The sequence below is a fragment of the Culex pipiens genome, chromosome 3 (genome assembly GCF_016801865.2).
Source record: "Culex pipiens pallens isolate TS chromosome 3, TS_CPP_V2, whole genome shotgun sequence".
In the NCBI taxonomy this organism is placed as follows: domain Eukaryota; kingdom Metazoa; phylum Arthropoda; class Insecta; order Diptera; family Culicidae; genus Culex; species Culex pipiens.
Window position 1 is genome coordinate 84,693,914 of NC_068939.1, and position 9,827 is coordinate 84,703,740.

At 52.5% G+C, this 9,827-nt stretch overlaps 1 protein-coding gene across 1 annotated transcript; it reads right to left on the reverse strand.

The window, feature by feature from the left end:
* Positions 1–1,053: 1,053 nt before the first annotated feature.
* LOC120418989 (uncharacterized) lies at positions 1,054–6,498 on the reverse strand. Its single transcript, XM_039581535.1, has one exon. It carries the CDS (start codon positions 6,496–6,498, stop codon positions 1,054–1,056), a length of 5,445 nt encoding a protein of 1,814 aa, XP_039437469.1.
* Between the last annotated feature and the right edge of the window lie 3,329 nt (positions 6,499–9,827).

The following is a 9,827-nucleotide window of genomic DNA, read 5'->3' on the forward strand; positions in this document are numbered from 1 at the left end:
TGCAATGAACCCTATCATCCGACGTATCAAATTTCCAGAAATTGAAAGTTATGACCATCTGAGGTCATGCCGATGTCCTCTGACCCATCCTGGTCACTCCGGATCCGGTTAATGGTGGCCACTGAGGGACACTATCGGAATATGCATAAACCCTATCATCCGACGTATCAAACGTCATGAAATTGAAAGTTATGACCATCTGAGGTCATGCCGATGTCCCCTGACCCAACCTGGTCACTCCGGAACCGGTCACCGGTGGCCACTGAGGGACACTATCGGAATATGCAATGAACCCTATCATCCGACGTATCAAACTTCATGAAATTTAAGTTATGACCATCTGAGGTCATGCCGATGTCCCCTGACCCAACCTGGTCACTCCGGAACCGGTTACCGGTGGCCACTGAGACACTATCGGAATATGCAATGAACCCTATCATCCGACGTATCAAACTTCATGAAATTGCAAGTTATGACCATCTGAGGTCATGCCGATGTCTTATTACCTAACTCCGGAACCGGTCGCCTGTGGCCACTTGGGGACACTATCGGAATATGCAATGAACCCTGTCATCCGACGTATCAAACTTCATGAAATTGAACATTCTTACCATCTGAGGTCATGCTAACGTCCTTTGAACTTGTTGGGGCCAAATCTCCCAACTAGATCTTCGGGTGGACTGTATTAAGGGCTTTCTCCGGGTGATCAAAAACACTTTGCGGAATTCACTTTTCCTAACAAAAACTTTATTCCTGATCACTATTTACAAAGAACACGTCTTTACTTGAACGCGTCGCGAACTGGAGTGAAAAATTTCCACTTCTCTCTCTCCTTCTCTCCTTCTTCTGCTCGGTTTCGCGCGCATTCGTTGCGCGCCAATTCCCACCTTCTCGATCGTTCCTTGCGTCGTCGCAGGCGGCTACGAGGGGTGTCGCGTTGGTGAGTCGATCGCAGCAACCAGTGTTGCCGATCGAGCTGGTTTTTCATTTCACGTCAAAAGTTTGCGGAGGACGGAAGCGTAGCTGACATTCTCCCCCGCGGCTGCATTCCAGCTAATCTGAAGCAACGAAGCGCTCCAGAAGCCGGTCGTTGTCCACGGTCGGCAAGGGTGCCAGTTTAGAAACCGACCGCTTGCAGACGGCTCCAGAACCGGTCTTCACGTCCACGACACGCACCAGCGCGTCCATTCCGGGGTAAGTCTCGACGATGATGCCGACCTTCCAGGTCTGCGACGGAAGGTTGTCCTCGACGAGGAGGACCAGCATTCCGGGCTGCAGGTTGTGCGATTTCTTGGTCCACTTCGCACGGTTCTGCAGACTTGTCAGGTACTCTCTGGACCAGCGGCCCCAGAAGTCCTCACGAAGCTTGTCCAGGTACTCCCAGCGGTTCAGACGGTTGTCCGCGACACCGCTGCGGGAGGGCTTGGCGACAGGACGCAGCGGCCTGCCGAGTTGAAGATGCGCCGGAGTTATCGGAAGAGGATCTCCTGGGCTGTCCGACAAGCTGAAGAGCGGCCGAGAGTTCAAGACCGCTTCAACGTGCGTCAAGATGGTTGCGAATTCTTCAAAGGTGAGCACCGCGTTCTGCAGCGTTCGTTTCAGGTGTGTCTTGACGCTCTTCACGCCCGCCTCCCACAATCCGCCGAAGTTGGGAGCCCTGGGCGGGATGAAGCTCCACTCGATGGCTTTGGGCACGAGCAAATCTTGGATTCCGCCCTTCAGAAGGTCCTGCTTGAAGAGCTCGTGCATTTCGCGCAAAGATCGTGACGCCCCGACGAAATTCGTCGCGTTGTCGGAGAAGATCTTGCGCACCATGCCTCGTCGGTTGACGAAGCGATCCAGGGCGGCCAAGAAGGCATCGGTTGTCAAGTCTGACACCAATTCCAGATGGATGTTCTTGGTGACCAGGCATACGAACACGGCGATGTAGGCTTTGGTAAGTTTGGGTCTGTACTTGCCTTGTTTCACCGTCACAGGTCCAGCGTAGTCCACGCCGGTGTATTCGAAGGGGGCAGCAACGTTCACTCGTTCCGCCGGAAGCTGTCCCATGAACTGTTCAATCCTGCGTGGGTTGGCCTTGAAACACTGCAGGCACTTGCGGGTCACGTCGCGCACTACGTTGCGCGCCTTCAGCGGCCAGTACTGCTGTCGAACGATGGCCAGGAGTCCGGAGGGGCCGACATGCAGGTTCTCCACATGCAGCGCTCGGACCAGCAACGTAGTCACGTGATGACGAGGCAGGATCACGGGATGCTTGGCCTCGTACGGGAGGCTCGAATGTTCCAGACGTCCGCCGACTCTCAGCAGACCGTCCTCGTCGACGATTGGTGCCAGGCTCGCGAGCTGGCTGGATGTTTGTTCGGTCTTCGCTAGATAAAACTCATCTGGTAAGGCTGCCATTTGAATCGACCAGATGATGGACTTTAACGCCGCTCTCGTTTCAGGAACTGTCACGTAGGCGCACGTTGTCCTTGGTTGTCCAGACTTCTTGTTCCTGCAGTTCTGGACGAATCTGCGCACGTAGCAGATCACGCGCTGGAGTTTCCGGAACTCGCCGAACCGTTTGAACACCGGCATCTCCTCGACGACGGTGACTTTGTAGACGATGGCTACCAGCCCTGGCAGCTCGTCGTCCTCGAGTTCGGGGGGTTCTTCAGGAACGTAGGCAGCGCTCGTCAGCGGTAGAAGCCCCTTCCACCACTTCGGACACCGACTCAAGAGTGTGGGTCTCATCCCTCGAGAGACGATGTCTGCCGGATTGTCGGCCGACCTCACGTAATTCCATCGGAACTTACCTGTGAGGTTGAGGATCTGGATGACGCGGTTGCGCACGAAGATCTCCAGTAGATTCGGATCTTTCTTCAGCCATGCGAGCACAATCTGGCTGTCCGAATACAGCTCGATAGCGGACAGCTCCAGATCCAGCGTTTCGATGACCTTCACGACGAGCCGCGCAAGCAACAGCGCTGCACACAGCTCCAGGTTCGGCACGGACAGCTTCTTCAGCGGAGCCACTCGGGATTTCGCGCACAGCAGGTTGGCCTCGGCCGACCCATTCCCGCGGACGCACCGCAGGTAGACGTTGGCCCCGTAGGCAACGGTCGACGCGTCAGCGAACCCGTGCAGCTCGTGCAGAACCGTGTTGGGCACCACGACGCATCGCGGCACACGAATATCGTTCAGCGCTGTTAGAGACTCTCGAATCTCGAACCACTCAAACAGAAGCTCTTCGTTTAGTTCGGTAGCCCAGTCCATCTTGCTGGCCCACAACTTCTGCATAAACACTTTGGCCAGCACGATGACTGGGGCTACGAAGCCCAGTGGGTCAAACACTTTTAGAATGTCCGAAAACACCTTCGTCTTCGAGACTGGTTTGTCGTCGCACTCTTCCAAACAGTTCACAAAACGAAACTCATCCTCGCGTGGGTCCCACAGGACACCCAGAGCCTTGATGGCTTCGTTCGCACTGTATTCTTCGATCGGTTTCGGCTTCTCCCGATCTTCTTCAGGCACACACTTTAGCACTTGCTCTGAGTTAGAGCACCACTTTTTCACTGGGAAACCTCCCTCTTCCAGGATCTTCTTCACTTCCAGCACAAGTTTCACTGCTTCTTTCTCGCTGCTGGCTCCGGACAGCATGTCGTCGACATACATGTCCTCGATCACGATCTTGGCGGCTGCTGGGAACCGGCCTTTCGCCGACTCCGCCTGCTCCACCAGACACCGCGTCGCGAGGAACGGGGCGCTCGCCGTTCCGTAGGTCACGGTGTTCAGCTCAAACACTCGCAAGCGCTCGTTCGGGTTCTTCCTCCAGAAGATTCGCTGGTACGGCGTATCGCTCGGATGCACCCGCACCTGCCGATACATCTTCACCACGTCGGCGGTGAAAGCGACCGGATGGCGACGAAACCGGAGAACGATGGAGAACAGGTCGTTCTGGACGGTCGGTCCCACCTTCAGCACATCGTTCAGGGAGTACTTGCCGGCCTTGGCGCTGGCGTCGAAAACCACCCTCAGCTTCGTGGACGAACTGGACGGTTTGAGCACAGCGTGGTGCGGCAGGTAGTACTTACGCACTTCTGGTGGATCTTGTTGCTCATAAATCTCCTTACAGTGACCCAGCGCCTCGTACTCTTCGACGAACGCCGTGTACTGCTCTCGGAGTTCCGGGTTGCGCGACAGACGGCGCTCCAGTAGGTTGAATCTCCTCAACGCCTGGACTCGGTTGTCGCCCAGCTCAAGAACCGTGTCCTTGAACGGCAACTGGACGACGAAGCGGCCACTTTCGTCACGGCCGTGGGTGCCGCGAAAGTGCTCTTCCACTTCTTGCTCTTCGTTGGTTTGCAGCTGCTTGTCTGCTAGTTCTTCGACCAGCCAGAACTTCTCAATGGCGTTGTTCAGCTGATCCTTCAGCGTGATGTTCGAGTGGACGACTTGGCAACTCAGCTGCTGGAACGGGTCGTACACGCCGGTCACGATCCAGCCCAGATCGGTTTCACGCAGAGTCACGGTGCCGTTCGCCAGTTTCACTCGATCGGTTCGCAGCAAGTCCCACACGTAGTTCGACGCCATGACCAGGTCGATCTCGTGCGGCTCGCTGAACTTCGGGTCTGCCAGGAACACGTCGCTCGGGATGTGCCAAGCAGCTGTCTCGATTCTTGCCGACGGGATCCGTCCCGTGGGCTTGTCCGAAATCAGGCACGAGATGTTGTCTTGGAACTGACAGTACCTCGACGAGAAGGTAAGGTTGACTCCCTTCTTTGCTTGCGTCTTCACTGCGTTTGCTCCAATGACCGTCACGTTACACTGTTCGAAGGTTAGGCCGAGGGTCCGTGCCATCGCCTCCGACAAAATGTGCGCCTGGGAACCGGAATCCAACAACGTGCGGCACGGATGGAACCTGCCGGCCTTGTCCGCAACGTTGATGATCGCTGTCTGCAGCAGAACCTGCTGCGGTGACTTCAGCGCTCCGCTGCTGAAGCACGACGTTGCCTGCTGCTCGTTCTCGTCGTTCACTTTCGGCGCACCCGTGCCACTTGGACCAGCCTTCACGCCGGCGGATGACACTGCCGATGGCGCCTTCGCTGATACCGGAGCCGCTTCTGGCTTCGGCTTGGTTTGCTGCTGGTTCTTCTCCTGGTGCAACAAGCTGTGATGCTTCTCGCCGCACTTGCAGGATCGGTCCGACGGACACTGTCCCACCCGGTGACCCTTGCGCAAGCAGTTGTAGCACAGCCTCGCGTCACGCACCTTCGACCATCTCTCCGCAACACTCATGCCGCGGAAAGAGCCACACTTGTAGTTCGCGTGAGACCCGTCACACAGATCGCACTCCGCCTCGTTGGATGTCGCGGCTGCCGAGGTGATCTTCGCCGATGGCTTCGAGGACTGCACCGCCTTGGGAACTGCCGACCGGGCAGCAGACGACGCAGGGGCAGCTAACTCGCACCGTTCCAAGATGGCGCACCGCTGCTTCAGGAACTCGATCGTCTGCGCATACTTCGGGAGTTCACCCTTCTTGACGGTAGCTTCCCACTGCTCGCGTGTCTCACGATCCAAGCAAGACGACAGAATGTTGACGACGAACAACTCCGATACACCCAGCAGCTCCTGCTTGTGGTACCGTAAGTTTTCAACGTGTCTCGAACACTCCTCGTACAGCTCTCGCAGCTCCTTTGACGACTTCTTCGCCATCCTTTTTAGCTGCAAGATCCCGTTGATGTGGATGTCGATGATCAGGCGTTGGTTCTCGTACCGGTCCTCGAGGATCTCCCACGCGTGCGCATAGTTGTTGTCCTGAAGCGTCTTCGTGTCGATCATGCCCGTCGCCGCACCCACCAAAGACTTGTCCAAGTAGTGCAGCTTGATGGCGTCCGAGTCTGGCGAGTTCTTCATCAGCTCAAGGAACATCGACTTGAACTTTGGCCAGTTCTCGTACTGGCCGTCAAACGTTGGAATCGGTGCTCGCAACGGCGTCTGTTGGACAATCACCTGCTGACCAGCCTGTCCGGCAGGGACGACCGCTTGGACACGATTCGGTGGTGCTGTGAGCTCAACGATCTTCTCAAGCACCTCGTCGTAGAGCTGTTCGAAGTCCAAGAACCGTGCTGTGTTCTCGTCCTTCTGCTCTTCCGTCAACTTTGCGTCCATAATATCGTTGTTAAGACTGTTGTACTCACCGTAGTACTTCTCAGCGTTCGCCTTGCAGACTACGATCCGCGATGCTGGGATTCCAGGCTGGCCGAGGACAGTCCTGACCCGCGTCAGCTTGCCCTTCACATGTCCGCGCCTGTTCAGCAACGCCTGCACTTCCTCGTCCGCCATTTTCCGCTTGCTCTCCGCGTGCCGTTGCTTCGGAGTCAGCGGAAGTTGAACCACCACGGGCTTACGGTCTTCCGGTTCCGGTTTCTTCTGAACACTGGCTTCCTGCTCAGATTCCTCACTTTCTTCCGGCTCAACTTTCGGCTCGGTGTTCAACCCCAGGAAACTACGCCACATCCGCCGGGATGCAGCTCACTTTTCACTTTTTCTGGTTCCAAGATGGCGGCGCACGCTCTCTTCTCGCCGAACACTCTCTTGCTGGCGTTTTCAAGATGGCGGCCCACGCTCTTTTCACCGAACACTTTTTCACTTTTTCTGCTCGAGTAGCAACGCTACCGTCCACGCAATGTTCTGCTTCGGTGGCCAATCGCGACCACTGTCCACACTTCCCACTACCGGCGGCCAATCCGACCTCTTCCGGTGCACTGTCTCGCGCGTTGCTGGAACCTCCACACAACCGCGTCACTTTCACGCTGTTCGGGCCACGTGAAACGCCCTCCGGGATTAGCGACTTCCGGACACTTCACTCCTCGCGACACTCCGGAATTCTCCGATTCCGACGAACTAACCGATAGGCACTGTCTATCCGGCTCGTAAGGGCCAAATGTTGGGGCCAAATCTCCCAACTAGATCTTCGGGTGGACTGTATTAAGGGCTTTCTCCGGGTGATCAAAAACACTTTGCGGAATTCACTTTTCCTAACAAAAACTTTATTCCTGATCACTATTTACAAAGAACACGTCTTTACTTGAACGCGTCGCGAACTGGAGTGAAAAATTTCCACTTCTCTCTCTCCTTCTCTCCTTCTTCTGCTCGGTTTCGCGCGCATTCGTTGCGCGCCAATTCCCACCTTCTCGATCGTTCCTTGCGTCGTCGCAGGCGGCTACGAGGGGTGTCGCGTTGGTGAGTCGATCGCAGCAACCAGTGTTGCCGATCGAGCTGGTTTTTCATTTCACGTCAAAAGTTTGCGGAGGACGGAAGCGTAGCTGACAGAACTTATCTGGTCACTCCAGAATCGGTAACCGTTGGCCACTTGGTGACACTCTCTGAGTATGTAATAAACCCTATCATCCGACGTATCAAACTTCATGAAATTGAAAGTTATGACCATCTGAGGTCATGCTAACGTTCTTTGAACTTATCTGGTCACTTCGGTGTCGGTTTCCGATGGCCACTTGGGGAAACTTGTGGAATATGCTAGAAACCCTATCATCCGAAATATCAAACTTCATAGAATTGAAAAATTATTTCTATCCAAGGTTATGCCGACCTAAACTAACCTTACCTGATCAATCTGGAACCGGTTACCTATGGCCACTGAGGGCCAATCCGGGACCGGTTACCAGTGGCTTTTGGGGAACATTATCGTAATATGCAATGACGGCATATCGAACAACATGAAATTGAACAATATTACATCTAAGGTAATTACGCTAACATCCCCTAACTCTATCTGGCTTTTGGAATCGGTTACCGGTGGCAACTGGTGTACACTTGTGGAATATGCGGAATAGAAACCCTATCGTCCGAAATATCAAACTTCATGAGGCCGTCTTTCTCTCAAACCGAGTGTTGCCGAGATTTGGGTGCAGAAACTCTTTCATCTAACCTTTGATTTTGATATTTTAGAAATTATAGACACGCAAAAATCGGTATTTTCTCGGATAGCTAAGCTGCACTATTGGCGTTAAAATCCTCTAAATGCGAATCCAAACATGTTTGGAACTTGCTACTCGGCATGTTGTTTTGGGTACCAGGATACTGCGGCATTGAAGGCATTGAAATGGCTGATGAACTTGCCAGACTAGGCTTATCAAACATATTCGTGGATCCCGAGTCGTTCCTCGGAATCTCAAAACGTGCCGTGAAGCAAGAAATAACTAATTCGTCGCTTGTGTGCTATCTATCTCCTATCTTTTTACAGCAGACGTGTTACAAGATAGCACAAGTGACGAATTGAGGACAATCGCAAATTGCTTCAATCTGGGGCGAGATGCGTGGATTGAGACAAGCGTAAACTTTTATCACTCCAAGTCCTTCAATTACCAAGAAACATCTTGGCTTAAACCATAGGGAACTACAAATACTCGCAGGGCTTCTAACAGGACATTGTCCTGATATATATCACCTGCACAAAATCGGCATGGGGCCTAACAACCTCTGTCGTTTTTGTTTAACTGAGCTAGAAAGCTCGGCACATTTACTCTGCCGGATAAATGGATAAACAATGTCTGCAAAATAACCTCTCGTCTACCGATCCCATGGATACGAGTAATTTGTAGTATGGACTGTAACCAGGGTACATTACAAAAGATAGCCTTCTTAGGTGGTCGCACAAATGCCCAATGTGAAAAAAAAGTTTGATATTGATAGCCAGATTAAAAAATATAGTAATGAGAAAATGGTGAAAGATTTTGTGTCAAAAATATGTATAATATTACATCAGGATTTGGGTATTTTTTATCAGTTTCTGGTGAATTTTCATTAGATTCACATTTTTACAAATTTTTTAGGTAAAATTACTCAAAAAAGTGGTTATCCAAATTTTCAACATTCCAAAATTCACATATTTTTTGCTGTGCGATATAGAAGGATACAGATGTTGGCATAACCTGGGATAGTAATAATTTTCAATTCTATGAAGTTTGATATGTCGGATGATAGGGTTTCTAGCATATTCCGATAGTGTCCCCAAGTGGCCATCGTAAACCGATTCCGAAGTGACCAGATAAGTTCAAAGGACGTTAGCATGACCTCAGATGGTAATAATGTTCAATTTCATGAAGTTTGATACGTCGGATGATAGGGTTTATTACATAATCAGAGAGTATCACCAAGTGGCCACAGGTAACCGGTTCCGGAGTGACCAGGTTGGGTCAGGGGACATCGTCTTGATCCCAGATGATCATAACTTTCAATTTCATGAAGTTTGACACGTCGGATGATAGGGTTCATTGCATATTCCGATAGTGTCCCCAAGTGGCCACCGGTAACCGGTTCCATCGAAAACCGGTTCCGGACCAGGTTAGGTCAGAAGACATCGGCATGACCTCAGATGGTCATAACTTTCAATTTCATGAAGTTTGATACGTCGGATGATAGGGTTCATTGCATATTCCGATAGTGTCCCTCAGTGGCCACCGGTAACCGGTTCCGGAGTGACCAGGATGGGTCAGAGGACATCGGCATGACCTCAGATGGTCATAACTTTCAATTTCATGAAGTTTGATATGTCGGATGATAGTGTTCATTGCATATTCCGATAGTGTCCCCCAGTGGCCTCCGGTAACTGGTTCCGGAGTGACCAGGATGGGTCAGAGGACATCGGCATGACCTCAGATGGTCATAACTTTCAATTTCATGAAGTTTGATACGTCGGATGATAGGGTTCATTGCATATTCCGATAGTGTCCCTCAGTGGCCACCGGTGACCGGTTCCGGAGTGACCAGGTTGGGTCAGGGGACATCGGCATGACCTCAGATGGTCATAACTTTCAATTTCATGA